The following is an 18,509-nucleotide window of genomic DNA, read 5'->3' on the forward strand; positions in this document are numbered from 1 at the left end:
TATGGAATCATACAGAGAACGCGCAATTGCACGGATGCGGATGCTTTAGAGTAGGAAACAGACGACAGAGAATACCAGAAATGGTAAGAGCGAGGGCGGCGCTTGAAGATCGCACCCGAATCGCACCTGCTCCATCTACTGCTTCCCAGTGACTGCAGTTCATAAAAGGAAGGAGTCCTCCGTGCATGCCATGTGCATTGTTGTGCGTGTCGAGCTCTTTCCGCGTTGATATGCCACGATTCCCTTCTTCAGCCTTGTCGACCCCTTATTGTCCATCTCCAATTCCATCAACAAACGTCACTTCGTGCCACGGAGCATCTGCCAAAGAATGGCATCCGGCGTCCGGCAGAACGCCAACAACGTGCTTCCGTCCTACGAGTCAGTCCCTCTCGAACCTGCGAGCCGCAGCAGTAGCAAGAGACAACGCAGGCTGACCAGAGAGTCCAGAGAACCGAGACACTCGAGCGAGACAACATTCAGCCCGGCTGAGGCGACCTTGACAACGCCTCCCAGCAGACCGCCTGCCCGCTTGGCCTTTGTGCTTGTCTGCGCGATCTCACTGCTGGTCCTCTTCGCCCTCCTTGTCCGGCTACTTCTGACCACGATTCCCGATCAAGTATCTGTTTCCGCTGTCACAGCCAAGGTGACGACCACTTCTGGACATTTGTGATTGTGGACGACCGACCTTTCGACATTTACATCTGCGACGTACGACGCACTCGTCGTAAAGCAAAGTGCATGGCTTGATGCATCGGAGAATCTGTTGGTTCTGGACCTACCTCTTCAAGCAAGCATAATTGAATCAAGTCAAGAACAAGGGGGCGAAACAGCCCGGTCAAGGTGTTGACTTTCAAATTCTGCTTCACCCGCCTGGCTAGCCCCGCTCTTACTCTTATGGAACCCAACAAAATCGAATAAGTCGAGCAACAAAGAACGAGACGAGCCTAGCCCAATCAGCCCCAGTGGCCGACCTCGTGTCCAATCCCTCCGAGACCTGAATTTAGAAAGACAGTGCATTAACGCAGAGGCGCAGCCATCAATCAGCCGCTAATCCGGTCTCCTTCAGCATCCACACTGTATGCAGGCATCTTCGTTCCTTTTCGACGTCTCCTTCCCCTTTCGACCGCGGCCGCTTACGACCCTGGAACCAATACCAAAACAGCCTGGCCCTGCACCTCCAACGCATTCTTTTGCATTTGCAGCCTGGCTGGCCTTGTCTTGGATTGTCTCTCACTTTTACGTTTCGCTTTTCACTCCAAAAAACGGGGCACGGGCGAGACGAAAGAGGCAAGTTCCGTTCTCGGGCGTTGCGTCTCCTCCTTTTGTCCTTGTCTCACAGCGACTTTTTGCAGCGCTATCCCACACTGTCAACTTCGTTTCCGCATTTCTTCATTCTTGGTCTTGGCATCTCCGCAGCCCGTTCTCTGCATTCTTTGTGCCTGCATTCTCCCTGCATCAACAACGGGCGATGTTCGTGCAACACACGTTGCCTAAGCATCTGTTTCTATTGTGTTGTTGTGCCCCCATTTCCTCGCCGCCTTTTGTCTGCGTGCGTGCCTCTCGTTTTTTTCAGTTCGGACGAGAGACGACGTCGAACCGTTTTCTCGGCACCTTATTCGCGATACGACCGACTATTACACCCTCGCATCGAGCGCTACTCGGACGTCAATCGACCCTGCCCGGACTGCGATTGTTGTGACACATCGTGCTTTCGCTGACACGGACGACAACCGCCGCGGCTGCGTCAACAACAGACCGCCATGGCGGGCCGCCGCAGCGCCGACGACGCGGCTGCTGCCGACGCCGCGGCCATTGCAGCACGCATTCGCTTCTCCGAAGACATTCTTCGTGACACGACGCTGCGGGATCAGCCGAATAACGACGAGCGGCAGCACTCCCAGTCGCAAGCGCAATCGCCGACACAGTCGTCACAACCTGTACAGCCTACCCTTCCACCATTAGCCACGCAACCGACTTCGACACCACGATCGGCGCTGCGGCACACAGACAACCATACTTCTCTCTCGCCCTCTTCGTCTTCTGCTCTTGCAGCTCGATTTCCACCCGCCGCCGCCGCCTCCTCCTCCTCCTCCCAACAGAACCCTCCGTCGTTACGATTGAACACGAATCTATACACGATCCAGTCCAATGTTGAAGGCCCGGCTCCAACAGCCAACGGCGCAGACGGCGCAGCTGCAATGAAAGGGGCAGGCAAAGGCGGCGCTCTGGCAATTATTACCTCGCCTGTGCGAGACGACGGCTCCTCAGCGGCCACCTTGGTATCGCCCCAGGTACGGCGGCGATTACCTGAGAATGGCGATGGGCAGCTTCAATCACCAGCCGTCCAGCTGGGACGACGGAGCGGCGTCAGCTTTGTCGAGCCGCCACGGACTTCCATCACACGCAGGCGTCTGGGCCTGACTGACGGTGAGAGCTTTGACGGGCCTGTCAAGGCCTCGGCCGTGTCGTCTTCGACCAACACCCGTGTCACCGACGCGAGCGATACTTTGGCCCACTACCGAGACTGGCTGGACCGCCAGCGTGAGCGCCAGCGACGATGGACTACCGGCCCATACTATCGTTTCAAGAGCAGGACCGCCGGCATGTACCGAAAATACATTATCGAGGGCCTGCTCCGCCAGCGTCCCTTGCCGCCGAGCGTCGACGGCCGCCACATTCAGCTGGACCCGGGCCACGTTCGCACCACACCCTACACCGACGAACGCTCCGGCAAGCCATACATCTCCAACTTTATTCGCTCGAGCCGATACACTGTCTGGAACTTCTTGCCCAAGCAGCTTGTCTTCCAGTTCATGAAGCTAGCCAACTTTTATTTTCTTATCATCTCCATCCTGCAGATGATCCCCGGCCTGAGTTCGACCGGCACCTACACCACCATTGCGCCCCTGCTGTTCTTCGTCGCCATCAGTATGTTCAAAGAGGGCTATGACGACTACCGCCGTTACCGCCTCGACCGGGTGGAGAACCGCAGCACGGCATATGTCCTGGACCCGGGCCGTACTGTGCAGGCCGCTGCTAGCGAGAAATCAAAAAATGACAACACCTGGCACAAATTCCGGCCACAGAGGTGGACCAAGTCTGCCCGCCAAACGGTCACTGCTACCGGCACCAATGATGCGGATGAGGCTGGTGGGATCGGTGTGATTGGCGCCGTCGACGCCGGCAGCGTCCCCCTCAGTACAGTCACATCAGCCAACGTCGCTGCCGACCTCGATCGCGTCCAATCGAACTCAGGCGAATGTCCGCGCGCAGACGAGGACAATAGTGCTATCGGCCGCATGCCCTGGTCGGCCGTGCAATGGCAGGAACTGCGTGTAGGTGACGTTGTGCGCCTGCGCCGTGACGACCCTGTCCCAGCCGATATGATTGTTCTGCACGCCTCTGGCCCCAACGGCATCGCCTACATTGAGACCATGGCTCTCGATGGCGAGACCAACTTGAAGACGAAGCAGGCCTGCGCGTTGCTCTCCGAGCATTGTGAGTCGCTTGCCGGCATGGCCGCTTGTGGTGCCGAGATTGTGTCCGAAGACCCCAACCTGGATCTCTACAACTACGAAGGCCGTGTCCTGGTCAACGGCGAGGCGATGCCGCTGACCCTCAACCAGGTTGTCTTCCGTGGCTCAGTTGTGCGCAACACGGCGGACATGATTGGCCTCGTGGTCAACTCTGGCGAGGAGTGCAAGATCCGCATGAATGCCCACCGCCACAAGCGCGCCAAGGCCCCCGCCATGCAGTCCGTTGTCAACCGCATCGTCATCCTGCTAGTCATATTTGTTGTTCTGCTATCTGTCGGTTGCTCCGTCGGCAACGGCATCTGGGTCTCGAACTTTGCAGACCATGCCTGGTACTTGGCCGGCGCCAACCTGCCGCTCAGCCAGATCTTGTTCGCGTTCATCATCATGTTCAACACGCTCATTCCGCTCTCGCTGTACGTTAGCCTGGAAATCATCAAGATTGGCCAGCTGTACCTGCTTGCCGACACGGAGATGTACGACCCGGACACCGACACAGCCTTTGTTGCCAACACGACGACCATCCTTGAGAACCTCGGCCAGGTCAGCTACATCTTTTCGGACAAGACCGGCACCCTGACCGAGAACAAGATGCGCTTCCGCAAGATGAGCGTTGCCGGAACGGCCTGGCTGCATGACATGGACATTGCCCGCGACGAGGACGAGAAGGAACGCAAGCGGCGGCAGCTGCGGCACCGGGGCAAGAAGAGCAAGCGTGCCCGGTCCTCGAGCCGCCACCGGCCTAGCAAGGTGGAAGGCAAGCAGTCGCAGCAGCAGCCGTACGAGCAGCCCATGTCGCCTGGTCGGCTGTCTTCTTCGCCCTCGCCTTCCAACGCCCACCTGCCGATTCCCAAGTCACCTGGGACACCGTCCTTTGTGAGCGAGGTGCCCACCACCAACCCTCGCAACTCGACCGCGATTGAGTTTGAGGCTCCGCGCCGTTCCATGTCTTCAGCCTGGCGGTCGACCGCACGTCCATCCCGCCCGCAGCACGAATTGAAGACGGAGGACCTCATCCAGTACATCCGACGCCGCCCTCATACGGCATTTTCCCGCAAGGCACGCCACTTTATCCTGTGCATCGCCCTCTGCCACACCTGTATCCCAGAGAAGACCGCCAGTGGCGAGATCGACTTTCAGGCGGCGTCTCCCGACGAGCTGGCCCTTGTTCAGGCCGCACGCGACCTCGGTTACCTGCTCATTGACCGCCCGGGTCAATCCATCAAGCTGCAGTTTCACCAGCTCGACGGCTCGTCCGTCACCGAGACCTACCAAGTCTTGGACGTCATCGAGTTCAGCAGCAAGCGCAAGCGCATGACAATCGTCATCCGCATGCCCGACGGCCGCATCTGCATGTTCTGCAAGGGCGCCGACAGCGTCATCTTGCCACGCCTCAAGCTCAACCACATGGCCCTGGCCAAGGCCAGTGCTGTCGAGCGCCGTGCCAGCAAGCGCAAGAGTGTCGAGCAGGAGCGCGCCATGATGCGCAGGAGCACGACGATCAGCATCAACGGCGGCGGCAATGGCGGGAATGGCGGCATGTCCACGCCCCGTTCCAGCATGAACCTCGTCCGCGCCGCGTCCATGCACCAGTTCCGCAACCTGCCGCGCCTCAGCACCGGCAAGAAGTCGGTGGACAATGCCCACCGCCGCTCGGCTGTGATCTCGGGCGACATAGACGACTGGCTGCGGCGCCGTGAGCGCGAGGACCTGGACATTGTCGACGACGTGCTCGCCGGCAGCTCGTCCAACGGTGGCAGTGGAGAGGGAAGCCGTCGCCCCGGTGGCGGTCTGAGCCAACAGCAGCGCCAGTGGTCGCATGACAGCAGCATTGCCGCCGTGGCGGCAGCGGAGAGTCTTTATGCCGACCCGTACAGCGGCATGGTCGACGAGTCCATTGCCATCAACGAAGGCGCCGTGTTTGAGCGCTGCTTCCAGCACATTGACGACTTTGCCTCCGAGGGCCTGCGCACGCTGCTCTTTGCCTACCGCTACGTCGAGGAGGACGACTACCGCAAGTGGCGCACGCTGTACCAGGACGCCACCACGTCGCTGGTCAACCGCCAGGAACGCATCGAGGCCGCCGCCGATCTGATCGAGCAAGGGTTCGACCTGGCCGGTGCCACGGCCATCGAGGACAAGCTGCAGCAGGGTGTGCCCGAGACGATCGACAAGATGCGCCGTGCCAACATTAAGATCTGGATGCTGACGGGAGACAAGCGCGAGACCGCCATCAACATTGCGCATGCCGCCCGTATCTGCAAGCCCTTCTCGGAGATTTATGTGCTTGACGCCTTAATTGACCAGGACAACCTGCAGGAGCGGATCGCGTCGACGCTCGTCGACGTCGGCCGCGGTATGACGCCGCACTCTGTCGTTGTCATTGACGGCCACACGCTCAGTGTCGTTGAGGCCCAGGAGGAGATGCGGATTCTGTTTTTCGACCTCGTGGCCCGCGTCGACTCGGTCATCTGCTGTCGCGCGTCGCCCTCGCAAAAAGCAACGCTGGTCAAGTGCATTCGCCAGCGCGTGCCCTCGTCCATGACGCTGGCCATTGGCGACGGCGCGAACGACATTGCCATGATCCAGGCCTCGCACGTTGGCATTGGCATTTCGGGCCGCGAGGGCCTGCAGGCCGCGCGCATCTCGGACTACTCGATTGCCCAGTTCCGCTTCCTGCAGCGCCTGCTTCTCGTGCACGGCCGCTGGAACTACGCGCGCACCGGCAAGTACATTCTCGGCACGTTCTGGAAGGAGATGGTCTTTTACCTCGTCCAGGCCTTGTACCAGCGCTACAACGGCTACACGGGTACCTCGTTGTACGAGTCTACCAGTCTGACCGTCTTCAACACGCTCTTCACATCGCTTCCCGTCATTCTCTTTGGTATCTTTGAAAAGGACCTGCGCGCCGACACGCTCCTCGCGGTACCCGAGCTCTACACGTATGGACAGCGCAATCTGGGCTTCTGTTTCCGCAAGTACGTCGGATGGACGGTCACTGGTGTACTCGAGGCCTTGCTCATCTTCTACATCTTGTACGCCGTCTACACCACCACGCTGTTTACAAGTGACACGAGTTTGTACGCCATGGGCAGTCTGGCGTTTTCGGTCTGCATCATGCTGATCAACATCAAAATGCTTGTCCTGGAGATGCACAACCAGACGATAATCTCAGCTGTTGGTTTGTTGGTGTCCGTGGGTGGCTGGTTCGTTTGGTCGCTCCTGTTGTCCGGCGTCTACGCCGCCAAGCCCAGCGCTTACCTCGTCCACGGCACCTTTTTGCACGACTTTGGCCGCCAAGGCATCTGGTGGGTCACGCTGATCCTGGCGCTGGCGGCCGTCCTGGTCTTTGAGCTCATCATCAACGGCGTCCGCCGTGCCGTCGCGCCGACGGACCTCGACCTCGTGCAGCAGATCGAGCACGACCGCGACGTGCGTGCCGTCATGCGCGAGCACGCCGCCGAGACCGGCGAGGCGGGCGTGGCTGGCGGGATGGCGATGGAGATGGATGGCCGGCCGTCAAATGTCGACGGTGGACGCAAGAGCAGCATTGGCGACGACTACTTCAACTACCGGTCTTCCAACACGTACAGCGTGCACGGCAACGACAATATAGCACCGCCTTCACCGGCCGTCCTGCGGACGAGCTTTGGCGGTGGCAGCCGCTCTGTGCCGTCGCCGTTCTCCCCGCTGCCGACGGAGCGTGAGAATCCCATGGTGGCGGCCGTGACGGTGTCCTCGCCCACGCATATGGTGGCCAGCCCGACGATATCTGTGTCGTCACCGGCGGTTACGGCGGCCGAGGCTGTGACGAGCGTGTCGTCAGGCCCTGCCAAGGGCAAAGACACCGGGACCGTGAAGACGTCGCCCGTTGCTGCGCATCGCCCTCAGGTCCCTGCCCTCAACACGTCGTCCCGCAAGTACGTTGGTCACCATGATGTGGGTAGTCCGAGCAGCCCGTCGATTGCGACTTCGCTGGCGGCGAGCCCGGTCGAAGTACGTCTGCCGCAGGTGCCCGAGTCCAAGGAAAAGAAAGCAGGGGAGTAGGAGGGCCTCCCACCAATCTATTGTCTATCATCTTTCCTGACTGAGTCTTTTTTGGCATACATCCGTTATTTCATTGTATTTAGAGCGGTTAGAATGGTTCGCAAGTTTGGCATTTGGGTTTGCATTTTGGATTCGGATTTTAGATGCTGGAATTTTTGGGTTGGTTTGGATTTCAGTTCATAGTTTTATCACGATACCCTGACACGGCCGACAATTACACGCCCAATTTAACTAACGCCCTTGGATTGAATTTTTTAATTTTGTATAGGTCCCCATCCTCCCGGGCCACAAGCCATGCTTTGCATTTTGATTTTGTCTTCCACCATCGTCATCTCATACACGGCGCAGTTTTCCCTCTACGTCGACTTGCCGCTGGGAATCAGGAACATGACGATCCGCGCGCCCTTCTCGCCGGCCTGGCCCTCGGCCCAGTCGCCCAGGCCCTTGTCTACCCGGTAGAAGCCGCGGCGCTCGAGCTGGATGATGTCGTCCTTCTTGAGGTCCTTCATGTTGGCGCCGCCCAGCACATCCTCCTCAGTGGCGGTCACGGGGTTCAGGCAGTCCTCGAGCACGTCGTCCTCGGTCAGCGTGTTCTTGGTCAGCAGGTAATCAAAGTCCCACGCCTCGCCCTTGAGGAGCGTCTGGCCGGCGGTCGACAGCCAGGTCACCTTCTTCTCCGTCTTCTTGACGTCGCCGGCGAGGTGCAGCTCGACGGTCGCGGCGGTCACGACACCATCCGCGCCGGCCTGGATGTCCTTGACAATGGCGTTGCCCCAGGACATGAGGGTGATCTCCTCGCCGACCTTCATGAGCTTGACGTCGGCCTGGTCGAGCAAAATCTCGGACGAGAAGACGACCTGCTTGGTGCCGACGTCCTTGTTCTTGGGATGCAGCGGCTTCTCGACCGACTGGGGCGCCGCGGGCGCGTCGGCGCCGGTGACGGTGACCTTGACGGCGTCCTTGGCGGACACGACGGTGTGGCGGGGCGCGACGGGGTCAATCTCCTTCTTGTTGGCGGCCCAGAAGACGCCCCACTCCATGGTGGTGACGGAGCGGCTGGGGCCCTGCTTGAGGATAAAGTCGCGCAGGGCGGGGATGGTCATGCCGCGGCGGCGCACGCCGCGGATGGTGGGCATGCGCGGGTCGTCCCAGCCCCAGACGCGGCCGGTGTCGACGAGCTTGGCCAGCTTGCGCTTGGACAGGAACGTGCGGATAAAGTTCATGCGGGCAAAGTCAAACATGTGGACCTGGCGCAGCTGCAGGGTGGTGAGGAACCACTGGTACTGGGCGTTGCGGTCGGTGTACTCGGTGGAGCGCATGGCGTGCGTGATGCCCTCGTGGCTGTCGATGACGGGGCAGGCAAAGTCGTACGTCGGGTACATCTTCCAGGTGGTGCCGGTGCGGTGGTGGGCGGTCTCGACGTTGACGCGGTAGATGACAGGGTCGCGCAGGGTCTTGTTGTTGTCGTCGACGGAGATCTTGGCGCGGATGCAGTGCTTGGCGCCCACGGCCGTGGCGTTCTTCATCTCCTCGGTGAAGATCTGCAGCGTCTCCGCGACGGGGCGGTCGCGGTGCTGCGAGGCGACGCCGTTCATGCGCTGGTCGCGCATGGTGTCCTGGTCGGTGTCGTCGGCGTACGCGTGGCCCTCCTGGATGAGGCGCAGGGCCATGGCGTACAGGTAGTCGAAGTAGTCGGACGTGTACGACAGGGTGTCGGGCCGGATGCCCATGAGGCGAAGGTCCTCGATGATGGCGTCCTGGAACTCCTCCTTCTCCTTGGATGGGTTGGTGTCGTCGAGGCGCAGCTTGAGCGTGCCCTTGTACTGGCGCGCAAAGTAGTCGCTCAGCAGCGCGGCCTTGGCGTGGCCAATGTGCAGGTAGCCGCTCGGCTCCGGCAGGAAGCGCGTCACCACGCCCTTGTCGGCGTCCTTGAGCGACATGTTGTAGCTGCCGCCGGCGCGGCTGGCCGCCGCCACTTTGGCCTTGAGGGCCGCGCTGGCCGCCTTGACGCTGTCCTGGATCTCCGGGTGGCGGTCCTCGACAAAGAGGAACCAGCGCTTGAGGTTGACGAGCGTGCCGCGGCGCACAAACGACACGGCCGCGCGGTTCTCCGCCAGGGCGACCCAGATCTTGCTGTCGACATCGCTCAGGGTGTAGCCGTCGAGGTACGAGCGCAGGGTCAGGTGCTTGTCGAGCGCGGCCAGGGACGGCTCGATGGAGCGGAAGTCGCCTGCGAGCTTGGGCGGCAGGGCCTTGAGGTCGTCGGTCTTCATTGTGGAGGTGGTTGGGGGGGAGGGGGGGGAATGTGGCTCGAATGTCGAGGGACGCGTCGCGTGCTGTTTTGGGGGGGGAGTGAAGCCTTTTTTTTACGTCGTCGCCTGTCGATCTGGTATCGCGGGGTTGATACACGTCTGGGGGTAGCCTGAAAAGTGCCTGACCTGCCTGTTGGTTAGTGGGGTGTTTAGGCGCTGGAGGAGGCGACTGGGGGCGGCTTATCTTATCGGGTGGGAAAATTATTTTGGGCTAACTGACCACCACAGCCTTCCGCCTTAAATCCGAGGCACCAACTCATTTGCAAGGCCTATAGGGCTTGTACGGTAAATTTTGAAGCTCCAATTGACCCCCAAAACGAGACGATCGCGCGACCTCTCTTCACGACAACGTCTCGACGCACACGACCACACACAGTTCCCCCCTCACAATGGCCTCACAACGCCAATGCCTCGCCGCCATGGCGGGCACAGCCTTGTCGACAACAGCACGGCCACGGCCGCAGATGGCGTCGATTCCGCAGTTCCTTGTCCCAGCCATGGCCATTGGCCGTCTCCAGCAGCAACAACAGACACGGCAGGCCTCTCAGTCCAAGAAGCGGGACAAGAAGGCCAAGTTCAAGGCGTACCGGGTCCACGACAAGTCCAAGCTCGAAAGGTTCTCACTGTGCGACGCCATGCGCTACCTGCGCGCCGTCGAGGTCGGCCGCCCGCCGCTGCGCATCTGCTATGACCTTGCCGTCAAGCTGCAGACCAACAAGGACGGCGCCGTGCTGCGCGACCGCATCCGGCTGCCGTTCCCGACAAGCTCCGACTTCCGCATTGCCGTCGTGTGCAAAGAGGGCAGCAAGGTGGCCGCCGACGCGCGCCAAGACGGCGCCGTGGCCGTGGGCGAGGAGACGCTGTTTGCCGCCATCAAGGCCGGCGACATCAACTTCAACCGGCTGTTGTGCCACATCGACTCGGTGCCCGCGCTGATGAAGGCCGGGCTGGGCCCCGTGCTGGGCCCGCGCGGCCTCATGCCCAGCACCAAGACCAAGACGGTGACCAACGACGTGCGCGCGCAGATGCGCGACATTGCCGGCACGGCCAACTACCGCGAGCGGCAGGGCGTGGTGCGCCTGGCCATTGGCCAGCTCAGCTTCACGCCGCAGATGGTGGCCGAGAACATCAAGGCGCTGATGGCGCAGCTGCGGGCGGACATGCGCGCGGTGGAGCGCAACACGGTCAAGGTGGTCGACGAGGTGGTGCTGAGCACGACCAACGGTCCCGGCTTCAGCTTGGATGGCTCGTTCAACTCGACCGACGACAAGGTCACGCCGGAAATGCTGTCGACGGTGATGTAGGAACCTGCGAGCGAAGCGAGGACAAGCAAAACGAGAAAACGCGAGCGAGGCGAGGACAAATAAAATGAAGGAAACGCGAGCGAAGCGAGGACGAAGACATAAAACCGTTGTATGATATATCCAATTTGGGGCTCGGGCATATTTGGATTTACCTGTATATCACCACCGTAGCATTCTTTACAAAAGCACAAAACACACACACAGACGAGACATAAAGACTGCGTTTCATTACTCTATAGATGCATTATATTCGCCTTTTGGCTTGCAGTGAATGCCGTGACGTGGTCGAAAAACGGATGCGCTACCTCTCCCTCAAAACACGCACAGCCTCGTCTTCCCGGTCCAGCACCCGGTAGATGGCCAGAAGTTTCAGCAACCGGGCTTGTGCTGCCTTGTTCTTGCTCCTCGAAATCGACCGTGCCTCCTTGACGGCCGCATTGAGATCCAGTATCAGCGTGCTCTCGCACTTGTCCAGCCGCTCGTCCATCTTCTTGACAAACGGCAGCTGGTGTCCCAGGCTGTCGGCCAGCCGTGTGGCCAGCAGCAGGTCGCGTGCCAGCGCGCCCAGTTTCCTCGGCCCGCTGGCCACAAAATCGGGCGTTATTTCGTCGTCTGCAATTTCGTTTGCCGTCCCCCGAACCCCCCCGCCCCCGCCCCCGCCCCTGCCTCTTTCTCCTCCTCTTCCTCGTCTTCGTCTTCTTCGTCGTCGTCGTCCATGTCTGCAAAGTCGAGGCCGTCGTCGTTTTGTGTTTCGGCCGTCGGGTGTGCGCCGTTCTCGCCAATCGACAGCCGGTCTTCCAGCTGGGCTACCCGCTCGTCGAGCTCCAGCAGCCGCCGCCCCGTGTCGATGGCGGTCCGCACCTGGCCCAGCTCCTGGCACGCAGCGCCCACGGCCACGCGCCGCTCACGTACGCGCGCCTGCACGTCCTCGACGGACCGTCGGAATCCAAACAGGGCCACCCGCACGTCCTCGACCTTCTCGTCGCCGCCTTTGAGCTCGTCGCCCAGCCCCAGGAAGCTCGTGTAGTTGGCATTCACCAGCTCGAGCAGCTCCGCACTGATTGCGCTGCTGCGCTCGCGCAGTTCGGCCCGCAGGTCTTCGAGCGTCTGGTGGCGCAGCTGGGCCGACGTGCCGTCGTCGCCCGACCGGAAGAGGGAGGAGAGGTAGGCCGTGGCGTCGAACGCGGGCGTCAAAAAGTCCTTGCGCGAGAGCGCCGTGGGGAAGGGCAGGTCGAGGTCGTCGTCGTCGCCAAAGTCGTCGTCGCCGTCACCGACACCAACACCAATGCCCAAACCGTTGTTGCGATAGGCCCCCCCACTACCGCCGGGGCCGGCGCCGCTATCTGAGGAAGAGGATGAAGGAAGCTGGAAGCCGCCGTAGCTGCTGTAGGGGGATGGTGGTGGCCGGCCGCGGGCCGAGCTCAGTTGTGAGGACTCCATCTCTGTGTGTGTTGTGTACAAGAGAAGGCCCTGGGTCTGAGCACGTCGTGTCGGCTAAGTAGGTTCCGATGGATGGCTCTCTCGCCAAATGCGTCGTGTTGATGGAGCTTGATGCCCCTCGTGGGTTGGCTGTACACCGTGGCCTTCAGTGCTGACATAATATCACGTGCATCTCGTTCCTCAGTGGAATTACAGTTCGTGTAAATCGTACATCCTCGCGTAAAGTTTAACATAGTCGATCACCACTTTTGGGCTCATTTGATCTGACAGTTCAGTGGAATTCCTTTTCTCAAGCTTCTTCTGCTATTTCAATCCAACATTCGAAAATGCCGCCCCGGCCGGCAAATGTGCCCGAAAGTATTTTGGAAGAGGCATAATTCCTCCTTCACTAATGGTTCTTCGCCCTGCCAAACAACAGAGCGGTAAGTCCTTCGTTCTTGGCTGGGTTTGTGTACTTTCAGTTCATGGCCTCGATCCAGGTCTGCAAATTCGTGCATCTCTCGCAAATTGGTGTATTACTTCTTACTATTGCTGTCCATTCGCCATAGATTGTCCAAAGATAAGTTAGACGTGGGGGGCGGTGAACGTGTGAGACAGGGCACACAAGGCGCTACCACGAGCATGTTGGCGCCCTGTATTGCCTGAACTGCCTCTGGAGACTGTGCTGAACACACCAAATTGGCATCTGTGGGGTGAGACGAATCTTGTCGGCACAGAACGTGGGCATTTCTCGGCTTTCGTGCACTTTGTCGTGGCCTTTTTACCTCCTGATTCGTTCTTTCGCTCTATTATCGCCTTTTCTTTCTTTTCCTCTTTTTATCCACATCCCGGTTTTTTTTTCCGGCGCCGACCGCCCACGAATGGCCGTCCTTTGTCTCCTCCGATGAGATTGATAATCTTGCATGGATGTGTGCTTTGATCTGATAAAAAATCAACATCTCCCGTGCACCGCCTGCTCGCTCTTGGCTACCCACTCTCAGGATCCGGCATGCGTCTATGTAGATTGCATTTTGTTTTGGGTTTTCTCAATGTATTTCAAGCCGTGGCCGTTTCCAGCTCTTGACCACATAATTTTCGAAGACAACTAGAGTTCGTCTATTTTAAACCAGATTCGTCTCTAACTCATTGCACGAACGACATGAATAGATCCTCTGCTTTTCTATTCTGTGTATCATACAATGAATTTTGCTTCTCTCGAACCAAGCTCCCAACGGACTCCGAACCTGGTGCCGTATTTCCTGCCGCTGCATTTGTTGGATAAACGGGACAATTTGCTCGGTCCGTACTCTGAGCAGTCGTCAACCCCCACATGCCCACTCACCTACACGCCCGCAGAAGGGAGTGCAATCCCAACGGCCCTTTGGCTCGGCAGGCAGGTTTATCCAGCAGTTCATACGGTTAAACTTGCAACGCAGCAAATACCACACCATGCCAGACCGATGCGTCCGAAGTCGCTCCTCGTCTCTCGGCGGAACGAGTCGAGGCACTTATGCGACGTTGTCGTCTAGACCGACGCCGCTTGGCACCACTGCCTGGTCTGTGCCTTGTTGTACCTCTGTACCTCTTTTGCGCTACAGTCTGAACCTCCTGAAGCGCAGCAACATAGTCCCATGAGCCATGGCTGTACGGATTTCTCGCAGGGCATACAAGCAACCAATTCGGCTGACGCTGCATTGGGCCAGATAGAATCCAGGCTGTGGCCTCTAGAGTATCCCATCATGACATACTGATGCATCTTCCTGTAGAGTGGGGAGTAAGATAATAAATAGGAAACGAATGTTCCTGGAATGCGTTTGTTTAAAGGAAAACCCCTCTTCCGAGAGGCGCAAATGGCGCGATTTCGTGTCGATGCAAAGGGGGGATAAGAGTGAGAGACCGAAAAAGAGCGCGCGCCAAGAAGCCTAGTGAAAATTATCTTATCAATCGCATCAGTGGCCCCACTTTCCTTTGAATTTTCTTCGTGTGTCGTTTCCCTCGCTTCTTCGTCGTCGCCATCAGCCGAGCTAGCAAATCAGCGTGTTAGCCGGACATTGAGAGACTCCACTCCACCACACGCGGCCCATAAATTATGACGAGGACAGAACGCAAGAACGCCCAAGGAAAATGGACGGGCAGATGAGGGAAAGAGCGTTCGGTCGGCCCTAACTGGAGAAGGCTGCTCCTGACTCTCGTGAGCGGAAGGAACGAGGGAAGAGTAAAACGTACAGTTGGGAGCAGGTCCTTCCTTGCCAGGCCACCGCGTGATTTTGGCTGCTTCTTTTCTGTCGTGTGCCAGTCGTCTCCAACTACATTGTATGACTCGTATGACTATCGGTGCAGAGTCGCATTGGATGATCAGCTTTCACTTCCTTTCATCAGGCAATCCACAGAGGCAACAAACGGACTGCTCTAAATACGGTGTGGTGGGGTCGCTGTTCGAGTCCGCCACCGCAAATTTGCACTACCTTCTACCCAGGCCTCTCCAGGTGGCTCCTTCCGCACGAATGCGAGCTGTTTTTGGCTCCTTTCCACAGCGTGAGCTCCTTCCTGTTCTTTATCATCTGCCGTTGTTCTTTCCTCTTCGTCTTGACTGCCCCCTTTTCTTTCCCCTACATCCAATCTCCTTTTTCACATTTTCTACTCTGCATCCTCTCACCACATCGTTGAACCCCATCAATTGCCACGGCCTGAGCTCCCAACCCACGAGGGGCAAACAGCAGCTGCAAATGCGCAAGCTACCCGGAGAGTGAAACGTGCATCTCTAGAATTCCGCTACACGACCTTGGTGGGGCTAATACGCCAGAGCGCACGAGCGACCGATCTTTTTCCTGGCAGCGCCAAAACTAAGCGCACCAATTCGGCAACTCTGCGCCCTAACAGCCAAGGGCGATTCCGGCCACCCATCCAGCCGGCTCATGAAAGAGGGATAAAAAACGTGCTAATTAATAACACCCTTCCGGTCATCGCCGCACACTGAATTCGGATTTCCTCGCATTATCGTGCCTCGCCCATCGTATGACCACATCTTGCTTCGAAACATTCAAACGCAGCATATCGGTTATTCACGACAACACCACAATCGCCACAGGTTCAGCTTACTGCTTCTCAGATCCCATAGAACCTCACCTCGTCACCCATCACACCACAGATCGCGGTCCCGAGATCCCGCTCATCCTAGATCCGTTGGTCCGTCATCGCAACGATCGGCCTTGTGCATGACCACGACGCCGCAGCGCTTCTCAGTTTGAGATGTTTGCTGTCATGGCGCCGTCGTCACATAACCCGCCTCTCGCAGTACAGTCGCCACCGTCTGCGGCCTTTTCACCGGCGCCGCTCGCCTCGGCCTACAGCGGCAGAAGCAGCAGCATAGGCGGCAGCGGCAGCAACGGCAGCACGCCGATTTCGCCCGCCTCGCCCATGTCGTCGCACGACTCTCCCAAGCCCAGCACAGCAACCTCCACGTCGTCCTCATCTAGTACGTCTGTGGCCCCCAAGCCACAGCTGGCCATCAAGCCCGTGGCTCCGACACCAGCCGCTGCCGTGCGGCCACTACAGATGCAGATTGCCGCCAACGCGCCCACTGGCAATGCTATTCCCACAGCTTCCGCTGCATCTCCGGCACCCCAGTCGCCAGCCCCAGTACAGAGTCCGGCAGCGATCGCCGGCAAGCCACCCATATCCATCACCAGCAAGCAGTGGGTGATCCCGCCGCGTCCCAAGCCGGGCCGCAAGCCGGCCACAGACACGCCGCCGACGAAGCGGAAAGCCCAGAACCGCGCCGCACAGCGTGCCTTCCGTGAGCGGAGAGCAGCTCGTGTGGGTGAGCTCGAGGACCTCTTGGAGGAGCAGAAGAACGAACACGACCGTGCCGAACTAGAAAGCCAAAACAAGATCCGGACACTCGAATCCGAGATCCAGGTCCTCCGCAGCCGGTGCCAGATACTGGAGAACCTGCTCGAGAAGGAAAAGGCCACCAACCAAGCGTGGGCCAACAAAGAGCGCCAGGCATCACATTCGTCGGCGCGGAGCAGCAGCATGCAACGAGCCAACTCCATCCAGCCACAAAAGACACAACACCACCCACAGCAGCTGCAGCAGCAGCAACAACACCAGCAATCCGTAAACCACATCCACTCGCCCGCACCGCACAAACCGCTCCACCACGATCAGCAGCGTGGCAGCACATGCAGCTCCATCTCATCCGTTTCCGGTCGCCGTGTCTCCGCCCAACCCTTTTCCATCTCTCAAATCATCTCGCCACCTGACGACGAGCAGCTGACCTGCGGCAACTGCAACGTGAACGGCTCGTGCGCTTGTGCCGACGAAGTTATGGCTGCCACTGTCTCGATGGACTGTGGCAAGTGCACGCTTGGCACCAAGTGTGCCTGCCTCGAGGAGAGCATCAACGCATTGACGGGGGTTGGCTTCAGCAATATCTCGTCGGAGCTCAAAAGGTCCCACTCGAGCTCTTCGCCGACACCAATGGCACCCGAAGAAAAGCGTGCGCGCCACTTCAGCGACGTCGACACGAATACCGAGACCGACTTTACCCACATGTTCCCCCGTTCCAAGGCCGCCGGCGCCGATGCCCCCGTCCGCACGCCTCTGCCGTCTATGCAGCCCCGCCACCTACCGCAGCCGCAGCTGCATCAACAGCAGCAACAGCAGCAACAACAGAACCCGCAAGCCGCACCGCGCTTTGAGATTCCTCTCAAAGAGCGCTGTGGCTTCTGCTCGGACGGCACATACTGTGTTTGCGCTGACAGCATGCCGGGCGTCACGATGACGGGCAGCCTCGCCATCTCGGCCGGCACGGTCGTGGCCCAGCAGAAGACCCCACCCCCATCAGAGAACGACATGCCGCCCATGTCCATGCCGCTGGAAGTGACGCCTACGGGCGCCATCAAGCTGTCGAGCATGGCCGCTTTCAGACGGCAGCAGCAGCAGCAACTACAACAAAAGCAGCAGGAGAGCAAGCTTGTGCCTCCCACGCTAGCTGCGTCGTCCTCTGACACGACTCGTTCCAAGTGTGGACCTGCCGGCCCTGGTACGTGCGCCCAGTGCTTGTCTGACCCGGTCTCGGGCCTCTTCTGTCGGTCTCTGGCCGCCAACTTTGAGCGCCAGGGTGCCAGTGCCGGTGCTGGAGATGGATGCTGTGGCAGCGGTGGCGGCGGCGGCGGCAGTGGCTGCTGCAAGGACAAAAAGGGCGCACCAGCGGCCCCCGGCGGCGCGTCCTCCTCCACATCCACGTCCACCGTCGTGGGACCCAGCGGCAACGCATTGGCCGCTGACGCGGTCAAGACGAGCATTAGCCTGTCGTGTGCCGACGCCTACAAGACGCTGTCAAGCCACCGACACTTTGACGAAGCCACGGACGAGATCAGCACGTGGCTGCCCAAGCTGCGGGCCGCGCCACGGCACGACACCAACGCGCCCGCCCAGCGGCACCCCATGGAGGTCGAGGCCGCCAGCATCATGAGCGTGCTCAAGGGCTTTGACGTGCGGTTCGGCAAGGAGCCTTGAATCCCGCTCCGTCTACTGGACCTTTAGATCTTGTGACGTTTTTCTCTTGTTTCCAGCGACTACCCTCTGCATTTCTCTGTTCTGTTCTCACAACAGATACAGATATGACCGACGTGAAGGGACTCTAGGCCTAGGCTAATGCCCTTTGGTTTTCTTTATGTTATTTCTGCCTTTGCCTTGTTTGGGGATGTGTATGATATGATTTACGGGCGTGCAGAAAATTTGAAAGAGATACCAGCTCGAAGAAAGACGGATATCCCACATGGCCGAGTTTTTTGCCTTTTGTTCTTTTGCCCTGTATATTTTTTGCTCCTATTTCTTGTCACGGCCTTACACCAAGTGTATATAGTTGTACGAGGCACGTTTCATGG

At 59.1% G+C, this 18,509-nt stretch overlaps 4 protein-coding genes across 4 annotated transcripts; 3 read left to right on the top strand and 1 right to left on the bottom strand.

Moving 5' to 3' along the window:
* Positions 1-1,760: 1,760 nt before the first annotated feature.
* Positions 1,761-7,580, top strand: SPBR_02171 (phospholipid-translocating ATPase; the record flags this gene model as incomplete). The annotated part of the gene is made up of 1 exon (XM_040760474.1): positions 1,761-7,580. The coding sequence occupies one exon, from the start codon at positions 1,761-1,763 to the stop codon at positions 7,578-7,580; it is 5,820 nt and encodes a 1,939-aa protein (XP_040620842.1).
* A 356-nt stretch (positions 7,581-7,936) lies between these two features.
* On the bottom strand, positions 7,937-9,853 carry SPBR_02549 (glutamyl-tRNA synthetase; the record flags this gene model as incomplete). The annotated part of the gene is made up of 1 exon (XM_040760852.1): positions 7,937-9,853. The coding sequence occupies one exon, from the start codon at positions 9,851-9,853 to the stop codon at positions 7,937-7,939; it is 1,917 nt and encodes a 638-aa protein (XP_040620843.1).
* Positions 9,854-10,281: 428 nt separating this feature from the next.
* On the top strand, positions 10,282-11,196 carry SPBR_03102 (large subunit ribosomal protein L1; the record flags this gene model as incomplete). Its single annotated transcript, XM_040761405.1, has 1 exon — positions 10,282-11,196. The coding sequence occupies one exon, from the start codon at positions 10,282-10,284 to the stop codon at positions 11,194-11,196; it is 915 nt and encodes a 304-aa protein (XP_040620844.1).
* A 4,680-nt stretch (positions 11,197-15,876) lies between these two features.
* Positions 15,877-18,138, top strand: SPBR_02434 (bzip transcription factor; the record flags this gene model as incomplete). The annotated part of the gene is made up of 1 exon (XM_040760737.1): positions 15,877-18,138. The coding sequence occupies one exon, from the start codon at positions 15,877-15,879 to the stop codon at positions 18,136-18,138; it is 2,262 nt and encodes a 753-aa protein (XP_040620845.1).
* Between the last annotated feature and the right edge of the window lie 371 nt (positions 18,139-18,509).

This window comes from Sporothrix brasiliensis (assembly GCF_000820605.1).
Source record: "Sporothrix brasiliensis 5110 chromosome Unknown Cont17, whole genome shotgun sequence".
Lineage (NCBI taxonomy): Eukaryota > Fungi > Ascomycota > Sordariomycetes > Ophiostomatales > Ophiostomataceae > Sporothrix > Sporothrix brasiliensis.